This window comes from Castor canadensis, chromosome 10 (assembly GCF_047511655.1).
Source record: "Castor canadensis chromosome 10, mCasCan1.hap1v2, whole genome shotgun sequence".
Classification (NCBI taxonomy): Eukaryota; Metazoa; Chordata; class Mammalia; order Rodentia; family Castoridae; genus Castor; species Castor canadensis.
Window position 1 is genome coordinate 124,727,502 of NC_133395.1, and position 20,448 is coordinate 124,747,949.

Below are 20,448 nucleotides of genomic sequence, written 5' to 3' on the forward strand. Positions count from 1 at the left end.
GAGCTACCTTATTTGAAAACAAAGCTATAGCCTCTGACTGTTCATTATCAATCTTGGAACAGAATCATCTTTGTATTCTTGTGTGTGTGTTTTCTGAGAGATCACTGAAAATGAATAGGACTATTGCCTCAATTTGGAGATCCTCCTACTTATTGTTAAAAATGTGTCGTAATGATAATGAAACCTATACTATGCAATGTCATCTGCCCAGTAGAATGGAAACCATTCACAGTGTGTCAAATGAATAGCAAACTTGTAATTATAAATTTTCATTTCTTAGATTTATTTTTAAATTGCCTTTTGTTCTTTGTATTCTGCTTATTCCCAAGTTTATAAGTCTCTGTGACTCAAAGAATTAGAAAACCTACTTTTAATTAACTTAGCAATACTGCCAAGTCTGTTGGTTAATTAGTTGAAAATTAAATGAAATAGAAAATTGAGCCTGAAATGGTGGTATACATCAGGTGGGTGTGTATACATCCCAGCACTCAGGAGGTTGAAACAGAAAACAAGGCCAGTCCAGGCTGCATAGTAAGAACCTGTCTCCAAAAAACAAAACAAAACTCTTCCTTCTCTTAAGGAGAAAGTAGAAATTCCCCTATTTTAATACGGCTGAAAATGTTGTCAACTAAATTTGAATTTTGGATGAACAAATAGCATTTAAGCTAAATACATCCCAAATAATGTATGCTCTGTATTCTTATTTGTTAAACCTGACAGTCCTGAGAATCAATACCATTTTTCTTAATGCTATCAATATTGTGAGCAAAATCCCTACTATTTTAATAAATTGAGCTCATAAAAATGTAAATTTAAAGTCTGAGTAACAAAAGTTAAATCAAATCCATCCATGCAAAACTATGCTGGAAGTGTTTTCATAAAGAGGAATTATCACGTAAGTCCCAGTTCTGAGGAAACACCACTTCTTGTTAATTTGCATAGGAAAACAGTACTTTGAGCTTTAGATTTCTCAGCATGGCCAGGGAATAGAACTCAATTATTTTTCTTCATTCTCTGTCTTTCTCAATTACAGTTTAAATTTCAAGATCCTTTATTAAGTTCAACTAAGGACCTGGCATGTCGCTCTGTGGGCCAGTGCTTGCTAAACATGTATGAGGCCCCAGGTTCAATCTCCAGCTCCCCCAAGACACAAATAAATAAATAAATAAAGAAGTTTAACTGTTTGATCTTTTTAGTGCTAGGTGAGTTATGACCACAGACTACCTACGTCTCTCCTAAGAATTCCTCCCTGCCCACCGGTAGTCATTCCTTATGTTCAAAGGTCTAGCAATCCCCAATGTCCACTCGTTTGTGTTTCACATTTACTTTAAAAACATCAAGGGTCCTTAACCTGCCAACACCTTCGAAGATGCCAGAAACAGGACAAGTAAATCACAACAGATCAACAATGACATTTCTGCTTTCTTTCAAAAGGGTTGCAGCCTGTGAAGCGGGAGAAGAGCGTGGGTTGTTGTTCCACGTCACAGGCAAAGGGTCTGCGTGTTCAGGAGTCCCAAGGTCTTATGCGAGATGCTCCCTACAGCAAATAAAGGGTCAGCGCTCCGAGAATCTGCCTGTTTCCAGGCTCAGGGATCTCGCCCGGGTTTCTTCGGAGAAAATCTCAGGCCATGCAACCCCTCGTGTTCCGTGGGTCTGAAGGCCTCGCTGGCGTGCCCCGGGTCTTGCAGGTGGAACAGGTGTTTCCTGAGCAGCCCCTGTAGCCGGACCAAGTTCATCGGTGGAGAGTGGAGCACCCGGCCACGGCGATGCTGTTGCAATCGGGTGTCACAGGTGACTCATCAGAGAGGGTTGGCTTTGGGGCCTGCTGGTATTTTTCTTCAGGGTGGAGTGTCCTATTTCCTTTGCATTTTGGACACCGGCCTTCCTGTCCATTTCCAACATTTTCTGGTTTCACAGTCCCCACGCAGAGCCCGCTTTCATACAGGAAGCTAGTCATTGGCAGGAAGTTTAGGGAATGGAGGAGAAAAAAAAAAAACGGGGGTTAAAAAAATGAGCTAGGGCCGAGGGAGAGGCCTGAAACGGGGAAATTCGTGCTTGAACAGCTTCCCTTACCCCAGCCCCGCAGAATGACAGCTCTTCTCAGTCAGAAGACTACTTCTCCCGGCAGGCGCTGCGCGCTCCACAGGCACAGGCTGGCCGGCTGCCCGCTCTCCACCTCCGCCAGAACCAGCCAATAGAAATCCCCGGCTTGGGCCTCCGCCCGACTCGGACCACGCGGGAGCGAGGGCAATAAAACTACATTTCCCGATGTGCATGGTCTCGGACTGTGACCAATCAGCTATAGGGATTCGGAGACTGGGGGCGGGGCCGGATGCAGAGGCCATCCCATTGGCTAGGAGAAGCTTAGAAGAGCCGGAACCCGGGAGCGAGTGAAACGAAATGACATTTCCTCTTTAAATAGCTGGAGCCGGGGCCCCTTCTAGAAATGGCCGCGTCGGCAGGTGGGTAATGTGGTGGCCAGGGAGGTGTTGGAGGGAGGTGGCAGGACGGGGCGTAAACGGGCACGAGCTGGGAGCTGAGGAGGTAGCCACGAGGAGCAGGAGAGAGGATGGAGAGGTGGAGGGGAGGGATGATAAGATGAATGGCGTGAAGGGCGGTGGGCGGTGCGGCCAGACGGGGATGGGGCGTCTGGGTACCCGCCACCGCTCCGACCCGTTCGTGAGGCGGTTGATGGGTCACCAACGGTCGCTCTCCATCGAGCTGCCCTTGCGAGGCTCCTGCCGGTCGCGCGGCGGAGTCCCCGCAGTCGCCTCGCTGGCCCGGCTCGCTTGTTCCCTCCGCGAGCACGGCGCCTCGGGCTCGCCGGGCTCCGGGAGCAGCGGGCTGGCCTTGGAACTTGCCCGGCAGCTCGCTCCCGGCTCTCTGCCTCCCAGATCCCGTATCCGCGGTCCTGAGTATAGACGCAGATGTGTTTGTGTAGCGGGGGTGGGGTTGAGGGGGGTGGGGAGGGAAGGGGAACTGAACGAATAAGCAAACCAAAATAAATTAAAAAAAAAAAAATCCCCGCGACGCCGCAGCTGCCCCGAACTTCTTGTGGTTGTACGATTTTTCTCCTCCTAGATTTAAGTAAGTCTTCCCCAACACCGAATGGGATTTCATCTTCAGACACAGCCAACGATGCCATGGACCCCTTCCATGCTTGCAGTATTCTTAAGCAACTCAAAACAATGTACGATGAAGGACAGTTGACAGACATTATAGTGGAAGTGGATCACGGGAAAACATTTTCCTGCCATAGGAACGTTCTTGCTGCAATCAGCCCTTACTTCAGGTATGATGACGGTGGAAACTTCTGTTGCTGTCTGCACCGAGCTCCTTTTCCCCCCTCAGTATTGGGTACTTGATTATTATACTGAGTTGGGACCACAAAAATGAAACCAAGGACTTGTCTTAATGGGCACAAGTTTTTGACCCCTAGGGATTCTTCTAGTGGTTGTACGATTTTTCTCCTAGATTTAAGTAAGTCTTCACCAATACCGCATGGGAATTTGTCCTCGAACCTGTGTTGGAGGCAAGTGACCAGAAAATCTAGACTTGTGCTACCCAGTGTGGCAGCCACTAGCCACATCTGACAATTTCAATTATTTAAAATTAAACAAAATTTAAAAATTCAGTAACTCAGGTACATCAAACATTTCAAGTGCTCAGGTAGCCACGTGTGGTCAGTGGATACACAGCGTTTCCATCATTGAAATTTTTATTGGACAGTGCTAATCTAGAATTTGTTCCAAAAAGTTACTCGTGATGCATCTTTACTAAGTGTGTAGAACTCTTTAAGAAGCCTGTTAACTCACAAACAAATGAGCATCAATATGTTGTTTTGAATGCCATTCGGCCAAAAAGCAGTGGAATAAAAATCAGTGAAACAGAGCTTTTGTGTCGTAGGCCCCAAACCAGTAATTATTCCCAAGTTTCCAGAAGTATTTTTATGTTGATTTCACCTGTATTAATTTTTGCTTATCATAAAATATTGAAAAAAAACAAAAACAAAAAAACCCTTGGGTTTGAAAAATAACTCAAAGAAGAGATTAGTGGAAAAGGTATTTTTCTGTCTGATCATAATTTTTTTTGTTTCAAGTGCTCACTTTTTAAAGCCTTTCAATATTCAGAAGTGCTGCATGTAAAATCTCTCAATGTACTCTTAATGTGCTTTTTCCTTTTGAAGGTGCTTCCCATTATAGGGCACGTAACAGTATAATGTTCCAGACTGTAGTTTCTGGTTCCTCTTTCTCAGAATGCTGGGTTAAATATAGTTACTTCAGTCTTATCCTTGTGATGTAACCATTTAGACTTGACTAGGATAGGTCACTGGACTACAAGATAGTGAGCTGGAAAGAAAAAAGATGAAACTCATATATAGAAGATAATGTTTGGTCTGGAAATGGGAACTACCAGTGAGGTTCTCGTACTCAGGTTATTGAATAGATAGGATCAGGTAATTTATGTGTTTAAATATATGATGCAGGTGTTCCTGATCAAGCTCTGGGTTAAGCTTGTGTTCACGTATTGTCTTATATAATCTTTATAATCCTAGCCCAGCACAGTTATTATTTGCATTTTATGTATGAAGAAATTGAAGCTCTGTGAGTGATGCCTAAATCAATTGACTAGATTTTTTTTTGGCAGTAGTGGAGTTTGAACTCTGGGCCTCATGCTTGTTATGCAGGTGCTATACTACTTGAGCCATACCCAGCCCTAATTGCTTTAGTTATTGTTTGGCATAGGGTCTTGCAACCTAGACTTTGACCCTCCTAATTATGCTTCCCATGTAGTTTGGGTAATAGGTGTGTGTCACCATGCCCAGCTTTCATTGGCTGAGATGGGGGTCTTGTGAACTTTTTGTCTGAGGTGGCCTCAAACCAAGATCCTCTTGATCTCTGCCTCCCAACTAGTTAAGATTACAGATGTGAGCCACTGAGCCTGTCAGAGGCTAGGTTTGATTCCAGAGTCAGGCTTCTTAGTCACAGTATGACTTTTAAGGAACAAGAGTGGGTCAAGTGGGTCTTCTTTGAAGATTCTTTTCAAAAATTTTTATTGTGTATTAGATTTGAATAGTAAAAAATAAACTGAAACTTGAAAGTGAAAATGTTTATACCATACTAAAATTTTATATCATTTAAATATCATCCATATAAAATTAGCTTTGAAGTCCTCACAAATTAAGAAAATGGCTGGAAAACTTTCTGGGCATAAGATATGAGTGTTCAAATAAAGATGTGTGGCTATAAAAGTGAAAGATTAGGTTCTTACCTCTTGTTAGAGTTTTGGTGCTGTGCTATTCCTGATTGGATCTAGAAAATCATACTGAATAATTTCTTTCAAATTTATTTTTTGTAACATTTTTTTTTTTTGATGGTGGTACTGGGGTTTGAACTCGGGGCTGGGCACTTGCTAAGCAGGTGCTCTACCACTTGAGCCATGCCCATACCTCATACTTAATAATTTCTAAGTCTTGCATCACAGGTGGAAGAATTAGAATAGCTGGAAATCTGGCATTGCTGTTTGGTGGTCCCAGTGACTTGTTGGAATTAAAGTTTATATGATTATTAAAAATTTAGGGTACTCAGAATTTTGTGTGAAGAGGTGCTTCCACTTAGAGTTTACATGAAGAACCTATTACAAAAGAGGACTCATCAAGTACCAGAATACTCCTGTGTGTAAGACCTGCCTCTTTAAGCCAGGAGCGGTTGCCATGATAAAGGGATGTGTGGTAATGTTCTCCTTGGGGAGTTAATCTCTGCCTAAAGAAAGGCTTTAGTTTTCTTTTTAATTGGTAGCTGTTTAGGTGAGCCTTTTAGCATCTGAATTGAAAACCAGCTCATACACTGGAACATTTGGTTTTTAATCATCAAAACCCATACAATACTAAACTTAAATTTTTCATTGTTAAAGTAAAAATAAAACTCAGAGATGAGTAACCCATGCAGCTAACTGTGTCTTTATACCTTCGAGGTTTCTCATGCTACATTTTAAAATTAGTCCCAAATATTTGTTGAATACTTCAAAAGCAATTGGAAAATTTCCCATTTAAGGGTATTTTTCATAACATAACACTTAAAATATAATTGGAGGGGTCAATCTTAGTAATAATTTTTGTCAGTATCTTCAAAAAAATATCTATTAAGCATCTCATACCTTGAAAATTAAGATATATATCACACAGCTCTTTCCTCAAATGGCTTTTAAAAGAGATTTTGATTTTGTTATATTTAATTTTTTCAGAGTTGCCTAGAATGAAACCTTAAAGTGGAACCAAGGGTAATGATGTTTGCAAATTATTATTAACTAATAATTAAGAGTCAGATGTTTCAGCTAATTAATGTTTTGGCTAAGAACATCTGATAAATGCACCAGTATTTTAATGTTTTAAAAAAGTTCTGTCTTAAGCTAGGTGCCAGTGGCTCCCACCCTGTAATCCTAGCTACTTAGGAAGCTAAGACCAAGAGGACCTTTGTTCCAGACCAGCCCCAGCGAAAAGTTCACAAGACCCCATTCAGCCAGTAGCTGGGCATGGTGATGTGAACCTGTCACCCCAGCTACTGGGAGGCTGAGATTGGGAGGATTATGGTTCCAAGCCAGCCTGGGCAAAAAAGTTCCGGAGACCCCATCTCAATGGAAAAGAGCTGGGTGTGATGGTGTGCATCTGTTATCCCAGCAATGGTGGAAAGCAGTTCTGGCCAGCCTGGGCAAAAAGTGAGACCCTATCTTCAAAACAAAAAGGGCTGGAGGCATGACTCAAGCTGTAGAGCACCTATCTGGCAAGCACAAAGCCATGAGTCCAAATCCCAGTACTGCCAAAAACAAAGCAAAAACTTGGTCTTAATGGCAAAAGTTTGGCAGTGTAAAAATCATTGTTTCCAGAGAATCAGTGTTGTGTTAAACGTTAAACTCTCTTTAAAAGAAGACATTATATCAACCCTACCATAATCTTTATATTTCTGTATTGATATATATATATATACACATACATATATATATGTAAAATATGTTAACTTTAACTGAGAATATTAAGTATAACTTTTAAGGAAAGGTTTTCAAAATATCCCAGGGTAAGTGAAATGATCTTTAAATACCTTATTAAGGGAACATTAAAAAGACAATGTCAGTTTAAAAAGGTGTAGGTAGAGAATGCGTACTTTTGAAGATTATCCTGCTTTTTTTAAGATGAAATTTTTAAAGATTTATTTTTGACACAGGTTGCCTTGTAATTTTTTTTGCAGTTCTGGGGCTTGAACTCAGGGCCTTCACCTTGAGCCATTCTACAAGCCCTATTTTTGTGAGGAGTTTTTTTTTCGAGATAGGGTCTTGCGAACTATTTCCCCAGGCTGGCTTCGAACTGTGAGCCTCCTGATCTGTGCCTGCTGAGTAGCTAGGATTACAGGCATGAGCCACTGGCACCCAGCATCTTGTAATTTTTACTAGGACATAAAATGTTTTATTAGACTGTACCTTTGAATGTATTTTAAACTTTCTAGGACATGGCAATTTAAGGTCCAATGTTTTTAAGGCAACTAACTTGACTAGAAGCCTGGATAGAGGTTCCAGGGAAAAATCAGGATCTGAAATATTCCTTGTCACCTTTTGATTTGCTTTACTTAGGTATATTCTCCTTTTTTCAATATTGGCACTATGCAGGGGAGACAGCTTCCCTGAGCCCCCCTTAGTGCTTATGTTTGGTCCTTGACTAAGTCTAGGAACCCAATTAATTCAAGAACTGATTAACAAGAGAAAAGCACAGAGGTTTGTTTTATTAATTTTACATGTGCATGGGGATCTTCACAAGAGAGTGAAATCCAAGGAAATGATGAAAGCATGATGCTTTTGTACTTTTCAGACAAAGAGCAATAATATGACAAAATGAATAGGTCAAGTGGGTATGTGGATCAAGGTAGTAAATTCTAGGGACGTTGCTAAGTGGTATGGGATGGGAAGATGTAGAAGTACATAGAAAATTAAGGTTACTTCAGAGTTCGTTTATTCAGGCTAACAGCCACAATTACCAAGTTACTCTGGTGATCAAGGCTATTTTCCAGCCTTGGTATGTGAAAGAAATCCCTCCTTGAAGAATCTCCAGGGCTTGCTGCATATAGAGAAAGTCAGGCCAAATGGCTCTTCCTGCAGTTATAATTCCTCAAATGATTTCCGCTTGAAAGAATCTGCCAATGTGGCACATTTTGAGATGGCATGTCTTTAACTCCTTCAGCACAAAATGGACTAGGCCTGAGAATAGATAGGGCTTTTGTGATTAGCCACATGAAATCCTCTGCTAGATGGTCAATTTTTACCCCTGTCCAGAGTATCAAGGAATATATTCATTTTGTTTCTAAAGGTTATCTATGTAGTAACTTTATGCTTTTAAGACTTTGTGAAGATAATTTTTATTTGCAACATACACAAAATATGAACCATTTTTTCTTCCTTAGATCCATGTTCACTAGCGGCCTTACAGAAAGTACTCAAAAAGAAGTTCGAATAGTTGGTGTGGAAGCGGAATCAATGGATTTAGTATTGAATTATGCCTATACTTCTAGAGTTATTCTCACAGAGGCTAATGTTCAAGCCTTGTTCACTGCAGCTAGCATCTTTCAAATTCCTTCTATCCAAGACCAGTGTGCTAACTATATGATCAGCCATTTGGAGCCACAAAATTCTATTGGGGTCTTTATCTTTGCAGATCATTATGGTCATCAGGAACTTGGAGATCGCTCAAAAGAATATATTCGTAAAAAGTTTCTATGTGTCACCAAAGAACAAGAATTTCTCCAGCTGACAAAAGATCAACTAATAAGCATACTAGACAGTGATGATTTAAATGTAGATCGAGAAGAGCATGTTTATGAAAGCATTATAAGGTGGTTTGAACACGAACAGAATGAAAGAGAAGTGCACCTTCCAGAAATTTTTGCCAAATGCATACGTTTTCCTCTGATGGAAGATACATTTATAGAGAAAATCCCACCTCAGTTTGCACAGGCTATAGTCAAAAACTGTGTAGAAAAAGGACCATCTAACACTAATGGCTGTACACAGAGGCTTGGAATGACTGCTTCTGAAATGATCATATGTTTTGATGCTGCCCATAAACACTCAGGAAAGAAGCAAACAGTGCCTTGTCTAGATATAGTCACAGGAAGAGTGTTTAAACTATGCAAACCACCAAATGACCTGAGAGAAGTTGGGATTCTTGTATCACCAGATAATGACATTTACATTGCAGGAGGGTATAGACCAAGCAGCAGTGAGGTCTCCATTGACCATAAGGCAGAAAATGATTTCTGGATGTATGACCATTCTACCAATAGATGGCTATCCAAACCATCCTTGCTTCGAGCCAGAATAGGCTGCAAACTAGTGTATTGCTGTGGTAAAATGTATGCAATCGGAGGTCGTGTTTATGAAGGTGATGGGAGAAACTCATTGAAATCTGTGGAGTGCTACGACAGCAGAGAGAATTGTTGGACGACTGTCTGTGCGATGCCAGTTGCAATGGAATTTCACAATGCTGTGGAGTACAAAGAGAAGATCTATGTTTTACAGGGTAGGTGCCAAAGCGATTTAGTTCTTCATGGAAGGGCAACACATTGAGTGTTATTTACTTGATTATATGGAAACAGGTAACATTTCCCCTGTTAATTAACAGTTTAGGCTTCCTATCATAAACTATTTGTTGGAAGTCTATTCTGTAATGGATCTACTAAGAAAGTGAACTTTTGAATCAAAAATGGTTTAAAATACAAGTACACTTAAGTTACTGAAACGATCTTGTCAAGTTTTTTCTTTTTAGTGTTCTTGTGGTTTGACTTCATGTGGAATAAGGATTTTTGAAAACATTCTTTAGTAAGGAATAGTTCACCATTTGGGGAGAACTATTTCAGAGAAGTTTTAAAGACTAGACAATAAAGCAAGGTTAACACATGGCTGTTTTTGCTCTTCATAATATACATGTAATTAGGAGATGCAGCAGCTGCTTTGTTGTGGAACTGACTGGGTTAGTTTAAAAGAGAAAAAAGAATGAGGTATTAACAGGGTTATAATATTCAGTTACCAAAGAGTTTTGTATAAGCATTGTAATTGCAGTAGTTTTTAACTTGGTTACAAAGAGGTTGAAATTATATTCTTCAGATTTTAATTTCACTGGTTTATGTTCCGTCCATAATAGTTTGTTGTCATTATTCTGCACTTCAAAGACTTTGAGATACAGCCTTTTTCTTACTTTTACTATACAATACATTTCGTTATTTTTCTTTTCTAAACTGTTGAGGACCAAAACTCTGGCAAAGATGCAGTAGAAATAGGCTTACTGGGTGGGATTAAATGAGGTTCTGATTTGAGAACAATATTTTCCTTACATATTTTAGTTGCTAGACTATTGAATACAGTGTAGATAATACCAAAATCCATATTCCTCAACTGTGTTTCTCAATGGGTTTTATTTAGCTGCTTTGCTCACACTATTACTTTAATACAATAGGAAAAATGGCAACTTCAGTGGAGATACACATGATTTTTAAGCCCTTATCCTGTTTTTAAAATTGCATTCTTTTGTTCTAATCCTTTTACTGAAAATTTCATAGAAATGCCTGAACCCATTTGCTTTAAGTTGAAAATCAAGTAGATTCTCCAGAATGAGTTGTACTCTCTTGTACCTCATTTTAGTTACATAGAATCACAGCATGACTTGAGTTTTTAGTCTTTCAAAAAAATGGAATATAAGAATGTGTGTATAATCCATCCGGTATGGTTAGATAGGTTATGTCATCCAGTATGGTGAAGTTTTCTGTGTGTGTGTGTGTGTGTGTGTGTGTGTGTGTGTGTGTGTGTATGTGTCTGTCTTGCTCACTAACCAGTTAGTTGCTAGAGGTAGAATTAATTATAAGACTCCCAAATAAAATTTAATCTGAGGTTGTATTTTAAATAAGAGGAATCCGAGGCCCTAAGGATTTTCTTAATTGCATATAATTTACTTTATTAAACAACTTTAGATTTTAAAAATCAAGTTTTTGTGTGTGATCTTTCTTTCCTCTAAGAAATCTGTAGAGAATTGGCATACATTAAAAAGTTTTAATTGCTATCACTTTTATCACAAATCTTGAAATAAGTTAGTAAGAGTAGGTGAGGTATAAGAAAAAGCTGGGAGGCTTAATTAAAAATGTCACAGAGTTAAAATGTCACTTAAGTTAAAATGTCACTATTTTAAGTAGGAAGTTGAATTTGTGGATAAGAGTAATCCTCATTTAGAAGAGTTTTCAAGGAGAAGCTTAATTTGGAATCAGGCATCTCTAATCCAAACAGACTCTTTACATATATAAACTGACATGCGTTGTTAAAAGGTAGGTTATGTCATACAGGTTGAGTATCCACAATCCGAAAATCCAAAATGCCCCCAAATCTGAACCTTTTTGAGCACCAATGTGATACTACAAATGGAAAATTCTATACTTGAGTTTATGTGACAGGTCACAGTCTGAAACACAGGTCCACTGAAAATACTGCAGTGAATTTCATGGTTAGACTTTGGCTCCATCCCCAAGCTATCTCATTATGTGTATGCAAATATTCCAAAATCTGAAGACATCATCCAAAATATGTCTAGTCTCAACCATTTCATATAAGGAATATTCAACTATACTATCTGTAACTATTAAAATATAATTTAAGGCTAGCAGAGTGGCTCAAGTGGTAGAGCACCTGCCTAGCCAACACGAGGACCTGAGCTCAAACTCCAGTACCACCAAATATATATAAAATTGAATCTGTTCATAAAGAGTTCATATTTTTTGCAAAGATTTTATACAAATGTTTTCATTAGTAAAACTCTTGTAACTCTTTAGAAATCGTGTTTCTGTTTTTATTTTTATTTTTTTGAGATAGGGTCTCCTCTTACTATATAGTCCAGGCTGGCCTCGAATTTGGCAATCCTTCTGACTCTGCCTCTCAGTGCTTAATTCTTTTTTTTTTTGGATCATAACAGCCCTGACCTCATCAGAGGTTCATAATTTTTTTTTTCATTTTTCTTTTATTATTCATATGTGCATACAAGGCTTGGTTTATTTCTCCCCCCTGCCCCCACCCCCTCCCTTACCACCCACTACACCCCCTCCCGCTCCCCCCCTCAATACCCAGCAGAAACTATTTTGCCCTTATCTCTAATTTTGTTGTAGAGAGAGTATAAGCAATAATAGGAAGGAACAAGGGGTTTTGCTGGTTGAGATAAAGATAGCTATACAGGGCATTGACTCACATTGATTTCCTGTGCGTGGGTGTTACCTTCTAGGTTAATTCTTTTTGATCTAACCTTTTCTCTAGTACCTGGTCCCCTTTTCCTATTGGCCTCAGTTGCTTTAAGGTATCTGCTTTAGTTTCTCTGCATTAAGGGCAACAAATGCTAGCTAGTTTTTTAGGTGTCTTACCTATCCTCACCCCTCCCTTGTGTGCTCTCGCTTTTATCATGTGCTCATAGTCCAATCCCCTTGTTGTGTTTGCCCTTGATCTAATGTCCACATATGAGGGAGAACATACGATTCTTGGTTTTTTGAGCCAGGCTAACCTCACTCAGAATGATGTTCTCCAATTCCATCCATTTACCAGCGAATGATAACATTTCGTTCTTCTTCATGGCTGCATAAAATTCCATTGTGTATAGATACCACATTTTCTTAATCCATTCGTCAGTGGTGGGGCATCTTGGCTGTTTCCATAACTTGGCTATTGTGAATAGTGCCGCAATAAACATGGATGTGCAGGTGCCTCTGGAGTAACAGTCTTTTGGGTATATCCCCAAGAGTGGTATTGCTGGATCAAATGGTAGATCGATGTCCAGCTTTTTAAGTAGCCTCCAAATTTTTTTCCAGAGTGGTTGTACTAGTCTACATTCCCACCAACAGTGTAAGAGGGTTCCTTTTTCCCCGCATCCTCGCCAACACCTGTTGTTGGTGGTGTTGCTGATGATGGCTGTTCTAACAGGGGTGAGGTGGAATCTTAGTGTGGTTTTAATTTGCATTTCCTTTATTGCTAGAGATGGTGAGCATTTTTTCATGTGTTTTCTGGCCATTTGAATTTCTTCTTTTGAGAAAGTTCTGTTTAGGTCACATGCCCATTTCTTTATTGGTTCATTAGTTTTGGGAGAATTTAGTTTTTTAAGTTCCCTGTATATTCTGGTTATCAGTCCTTTGTCTGATGTATAATTGGCAAATATTTTCTCCCACTCTGTGGGTGTTCTCTTCAGTTTAGAGACCATTTCTTTTGATGAACAGAAGCTTTTTAGTTTTATGAGGTCCCATTTATCTATGCTATCTCTTAGTTGCTGTGCTGCTGGGGTTTCATTGAGAAAGTTCTTACCTATACCTACTAACTCCAGAGTATTTCCTACTCTTTCTTGTATCAACTTAAGAGTTTGGGGTCTGATATTAAGATCCTTGATCCATTTTGAGTTAATCTTGGTATAGGGTGATATACATGGATCTAGTTTCAGTTTTTTGCAGACTGCTAACCAGTTTTCCCAGCAGTTTTTGTTGAAGAGGCTGCTATTTCTCCATCGTATATTTTTAGCTCCTTTGTCAAAGATAAGTTGCTCATAGTTGTGTGACTTCATATCTGGATCCTCTATTCTGTTCCACTGGTCTTCATGTCTGTTTTTGTGCCAGTACCATGCTGTTTTTATTGTTATTGCTTTGTAATATAGTTTGAAGTCAGGTATTGTAATACCTCCTGCATTGTTCTTTTGACTGAGTATTGCCTTGGCTATTCGTGGCCTCTTGTTTTTCCATATAAATTTAACAGTAGATTTTTCAATCTCTTTGATGAATGTCATTGGAATTTTGATGGGAATTGCATTAAACATGTAGATTACTTTTGGGAGTATAGACATTTTTACTCTGTTGATTCTACCAATCCATGAGCATGGGAGATCTCTCCACTTTCTATAGTCTTCCTCAATCTCTTTCTTCAGAAGTGTATAGTTTTCCTTGTAGAGGTCTTTCACATCTTTTGTTAGGTTTACACCTAGGTTTTGATTTTTTTTGAGGCTATTGTAAATGGAATTGTTTTCATACATTCTTTTTCCGTTTGCTCATTGTTAGTGTATAGAAATGCTAATGGTTTTTCTATGTTGATTTTATATCCTGCTACTTTGCTATAGCTATTGATGATGTCTAGAAGCTTCTGAGTAGAGTTTTTTGGGTCTTTAAGGTATAGGATCATGTCGTCTGCAAATAGGGATATTTTGACAGTTTCTTTACCTATTTGTATTCCTTTTATTCCTTCTTCTTGCCTAATTGCTCTGGCTAGGAATTCCAGTACTATGTTGAATAGGAGTGGAGATAGTGGGCATCCTTGTCTGGTTCCTGATTTTAGAGGGAATGGTTTTAATTTTTCTCCGTTAAGTATAATGCTGGCTGTAGATTTGTCATATATAGCTTTTATAATGTTGAGGAACTTTCCTTCTATTCCTAGTTTTCTTAGAGCTTTTATCATGAAATGATGTTGGATCTTATCAAAGGCTTTTTCTGCATCTATTGAGATGATCAAGTGGTTTTTGTCTTTGCTTCTGTTAATGTGGTTTATTATGTTTATTGATTTTCGTATGTTGAACCACCCCTGCATCCCTGGGATGAAGCCTACCTGGTCGTGGTGAATAATCTTTTTGATGTGTTGCTGAATTCGATTTGCCATTATTTTGTTGAGGAGTTTTGCATCAATGTTCATTAAGGAGATTGGCCTATAGTTCTCCTTTTTGGAGGTGTCTTTGCCTGGTTTTGGGATAAGTGTAATACTGGCTTCATAAAATGTGTTTGGCAGTTTTCCTTCCCTTTCTATTTCATGGAACAGTTTAAGGAGGGTTGGTATCAGTTCTTCTTTAAAGGTCTGATAGAATTCAGCAGAGAATCCATCAGGTCCTGGACTTTTCTTTTTGGGGAGACTCTTGATTGCTGCTTCAATTTCATTTTGTGTTATAGGTCTATTCAGGTGATTAATTTCCTCTTGGTTCAGTTTTGGATGATCGTATGTATCTAGAAATCTGTCCATTTCTTTTAGATTTTCAAATTTATTTGAATATAGGTTCTCAAAGTAGTCTCTGATGATTTCCTGGACTTCCATGGTGTTTGTTGTTATCTCCCCTTTTGCATTCCTGATTCTACTAATTTGGGTTTTTTCTCTCCTCATTTTAGTCAGGTTTGCCAGGGGTCTATCGATCTTGTTTATTTTTTCAAAGAACCAACTTTTTGTTTCATTAATTCTTTGTATGGTTTTTTTGGTTTCTATTTCGTTGATTTCAGCTCTTATTTTTATTATTTCTCTCCTTCTATTTGTTTTGGGATTTGCTTGTTCTTGTTTTTCTAGGAGTTTGAGATGTATCATTAGGTCATTGATTTGGGATCTTTCAATCTTTTTAATATATGCACTCATGGCTATAAACTTTCCTCTCAAGACTGCCTTAGCTGTGTCCCATAGGTTCCGGTAGGTTGTGTTTTCATTTTCATTGACTTCCAGGAACATTTTAATTTCCTCTTTTATTGCATCGATGATCCATTCTTCATTAAGTAATGAGTTATTTAGTTTCCAGCTGTTTGCATGTTTTAAAGACATCTTTGTATTGGCAGTCTGACTCAGCATACCTTTTTATTGTCAAATTACAATAGAAATTGACTTAAAGTTAATTCCACAAACTAACAATTCCATGTGCTATCTTCTAATCAAATAATTGGCACAAAATATGTACTTATTTATGATGAAGGTATGTATATGCATTTTAGCCATACTAGATGACCATTAGCAATATGTTTTTAGAACTGGCTTAAAATAAATTTCATATAACACACATTTGGCTAGAAAAAATGGAACCAACCAATGAACTATTGTTCTGCCATCAAGCCAAAAGTAACTCATTACACCTCTCCAGTACAAACAACCCAATTCAGATTGACTATAATATCTGTTATTTGTATATTTTAGAAAGTGAAATATTTGGAAAATTATGCTTTTTAGTCTTCAGAGGTTGGAATTAACTGTACACCCAAAACACAAGCATGAAAATATGTGTATTCTTTTTTTTTTTTTCTCTTTTTAGGAGAATTTTTCCTCTTCTATGAGCCTCAAAAAGACTACTGGGGTTTTTTAACCCCAATGACTGTGCCTAGAATCCAGGGCTTAGCAGCTGTGTACAAGAGCTCTATCTACTACATAGCTGGAACCTGTGGAAACCACCAACGCATGTTTACTGTGGAAGCTTATGATGTTGAGCTAAATAAATGGACTCGTAAGAAGGACTTTCCATGTGATCAGTCCATAAATCCTTACCTTAAGCTGGTACTTTTCCAGAATAAACTCCATTTATTTGTTCGAGCTACTCAAGTGACTGTTGAAGAACATGTCTTCAGAACCAGCAGGAAAAATTCCCTTTACCAATATGATGACATTGCTGACCAATGGATGAAAGTGTATGAGACTCCAGATCGGCTGTGGGACCTTGGTCGTCATTTCGAATGTGCTGTTGCTAAACTCTATCCTCAGTGTCTTCAGAAAGTACTCTGATGAGTAGTAGTTCTTAGTGTATCACTGGCATCTCATACTGAGAAATATTGTCTTAGGAAGCACTGTATTGAAGAAAGCTGAGTTTTTATACACGGAAATGGGTGCTCTTAAAGATTACAGTGTAGGGAGGGATTTGCTTTCACCTTTGTGATGTTTTCATTTCAGTAGGGAAAAGGTAATAAAGTGCAATTATCAGCATTTTTTTTTCCTGGCATAAAAGTAATTGTATCACTCTATAATTTTGTGATAGCCACTGAGATACCAGATAAGTCACGACAACTATGCACTCTTAAAGAGCAGTTAGGGTATTATTGGGAAGAGACATCCAAAATAGTTTGACACGACTTTTTATTTTAAATACGGGTAACAGTCAGAGGCAATATCACTAGGACTTTATTTAGCTGTGACTTCTCTAACACAGAGATGCACTAACTTAGATCCTCATTCTTAATATTTATATATATATTTACATATATTTTTGTGTACTGTTTTCAAGTGTACTGAGATTTAAATGTGTTCTGTTATTAGAGTAGGCTGAAGAAAAAATCAGTCTCAGAAAGAACTTTTAGTATGATTATTTCGTATTTCCATATAACTTTAAGTTAAGCTAAAAGTTTTAAAGTGGCAGTTTTCTGTCCATAACTTTTTCAAGTGCTAACACTGTCTCATTTTTTTAAATCCCAGAAAGGACGTATATTTGCAGGTGGCTGGTGCTAGTATGAGAATTCACGTGTATAGTTGATAGATTTAAGTGGTCTGAGCCTATGTTTATCTTTCAAGTTAGTATATTAGTTTCAAGACTATTATACTTTACCTGTTGAACTCCTGTGATTTCACAAGGTTTACTACCTATGTAGTAGGAATAGTCAGTTATTGGTCTAACTGGATTCAGTCATATAATAGTAAGACCATTATACCAAGTTTGCACTAACATGGGGCATTTTGTTGCCCGACCTCCATTTCCATCTTCTACCTGTCCAGTCATTGTTGGTACAATGAAAGTTAACTTATAATGTGAAGTTTTACATCTACTTTTAAAATTCTGTTTTCCAGAAACATAAAATTCCTACAGTAATCTAATAATTTAATGACCTTTAAGTTTCATATTATAATTACAACCTCATTTTTTTTTTTTTTGCACTTAACAGTGGTGAATACTTTTACATTGAAATACTTGTTCTAGCTGAAGGTAATGGAGAAAAAAGAGTGAGTAAACAGAATTACAGCTTTATAGGTACTAAGTCATTTTCATATTTAACTGATGAATTTCTAACAGGCAGGGATATTAACATGAAAGGCAAACAAACTCACTTGTGTATCTGAGGCAGGCATTTGGATTGGTAACTTATTCTTTATTATGTCTAAAATAACTGATAAAAGACGAGTATAGCCCACAATCTGTCCTTAGTCAGAACAGTTTGATTCTCTTAAAGAAAACATACTGGCATGGTTTGTATTAAAACAAAAAATCTTGCACAAATTGTAATGAGATACTGTGAAACAAATTTAAAACATTGCCTCTTCACATCACATACCTCGTTTTTCAGAAACTTTCCAAACTGCTTTACAAAGACCTCTACAAGTCGGGACAGTTTTCTGAAGCAGAAGTTCAAATGGACAGCATTTATAGGATTAACATTTTAAGATCTAGTTTTAGAAAGCTAGATATGTATTTCTTCTTATTGGCCTTGATAATGTATGTATAATCTCTTTATAAACTTTGTCAACCAATATTTGTACCTCCTCAGTTTTTCCTTGTCTGCTGTTTTCTTTATCTTCGTGCTGTTTTAGGGTTATTTCTGAGACTTTTTTTCAACTTTTTTTTGTAGTTTTGTGTTTTGGAGGGGAGGAAAAAAGATAACCAATATTTGCAAGAGATATCTGTGTAACTTATTTTTGAAAACTTTGTTGAGTATCTAAGGTTTTCTGCCGCTTTTTGACAATCTTCTGTATTTAGAAAAATATTACTTGAAAACATGACTTAGAACTTTGAGTTAGCAATGTACATGTGCTGTATGATATGTAAGAGAACAATATGCTGTGGTTAATTCTACAGTAGATTTATTCTGTTGGTCTGCACAATAGTTGATCCTTTTGTTATCACAGTTTATACTGAGGTTACGATCTGAGTATAGTATGTCAAAGCCAAGACCTAGAATTTGCTACCGGAGTACAATATATATTGAATTTTGTATGAAGAACTATTTGTTTACATTATATAGCTGGGATAATTTGCCACTTTTAAAATGGTTTCAGAAGAGGTTCTAGAAAACTAAGATTAGTGATGTGTGTGGATTTATGTGTAGATATTTAAGGCACATTTTCATGGTATGATGAGAATATAAATAAAAGGCACAATGGCAAGTACAGAATTAAAAGACAGGTCTAACAAATCCAGTCCCACTCTAGCTATGTTTTCACATTTGAAGAATGTATGTAGCACTTTCCTATCTATTTTTACATACACATTGAAGACTAGACTTGGTATAACTATGTTGTAGGAAAGTAGAAATTGTATACTTCATTTTCCATCTTTGTTTTCTGTTGTGATACAAGGTTGACATTTAAGTGTCAAGCTGATTTCATTGGTGCATGAGAAGAAGTGGATATGATCTGTAAGGAAACAGATTCCCATGTAAAACAGTTTAAAATGGCGTTCCATGTTCAGTGCTCAGGTATGTAGTAAGTACTGTAGTCCTATGGGGGCAAATGTGTAGATATTTTTAAACATTTTGCCGTAATTGCACAATTTTTTGCATTTTTACCTGATGTCATTGTTTCTTATAATAAAACCTTTTCTGATTAAAAACTTCCAGCATTGTAAACTGACTTCTGATGAGTTTTGCAGAATTAAAATTTGATGAAAATCATTAAATATCTCATGGCATGGTAAAATGGAGTAAAATTTTAATGTATTTTAATCGATTGAATATCTGGCCTCTGGTAGAAAATAAATTAGTATCAATTTATGTAATGCTCTTTAGGTCCTAAAACAAACTCACTTAAATCAATAATTACTTTATTCTGATTGTTCTGGCCTAAAATGTCAATTCCTCTCTCTTATACACTTCATATAATTGGTTGGAAGATCCTGTTGATTCTTCCTTAGAAATATATCCAGACTCTGTCCATGGATTGCGTTTACCACTGTTATCCTAGTCTAAGCTAATCTGTTTTGTCTGTCTCTGTGCAGTTGCCACTGGGCTGGTCTTCCTTTTATCTATCACCCTTGACTCCTTGTAATCTTATTTTCTCCATACAGTTGTCTGAGTAGTCCTGTTTAAACATAAAGTCAGATTATGTCTTCTGCTCAGATTCCTCCAATGGCATTCCATCCCCTTTCATATGGAGCCAAACTCTTACCTGAATTATGTGCACCCCTAACCCATCTCTTAGGCCTCATTGCTATTCCCCCAGTTCATTCTATTCCAGCCACACTGACCTCAAGCATACAAAGTACTCCCAACATCAGGGCCTTTGCCCAGGCAATATTGTTTGTCAGGGAATCTGTGGCAACACTTACTCAAATCTGTATTAAAATGTCACCTAACCAAAGAGCCTTTTCTGATCACCTTATTTTCCTTCCTCACTCATACCACCAACTTTTTCCTGCTTTATTTTTTCACTTTCCCATTAAAATGTAAGCTCCATGAAGACAAAACATTTGTTTTATCCACTATTGCCCTTTAGATTGTGACGCCTGACACATAGTGAACACTCAGTAAATGTTTGTATGAAGAAATGGACTTTTTTTAAATTTATAATTCATTAATAGTACAAGGGAGTTTCATATGAAAATTACATATATGCATGCAGTGTATTTTGAGCAAGTGCACCCCTTTATTATATTCCCTTAGCCCCCCCTCCCTCCTGCTTCCCTTTAGAAACAATATTTGG

General features: G+C 37.8%; 1 protein-coding gene across 1 annotated transcript; it reads left to right on the top strand.

The window, feature by feature from the left end:
- Positions 1-2,321: 2,321 nt before the first annotated feature.
- On the top strand, positions 2,322-19,446 carry Kbtbd8 (kelch repeat and BTB domain containing 8). Its single transcript, XM_020188219.2, has 4 exons — positions 2,322-2,462; positions 3,082-3,292; positions 8,445-9,559; positions 16,088-19,446. The coding sequence occupies exons 1-4, from the start codon at positions 2,447-2,449 to the stop codon at positions 16,549-16,551; spliced, it is 1,806 nt and encodes a 601-aa protein (XP_020043808.2). The 5' UTR covers positions 2,322-2,446; the 3' UTR covers positions 16,552-19,446.
- The last annotated feature ends 1,002 nt before the right edge of the window (positions 19,447-20,448 follow it).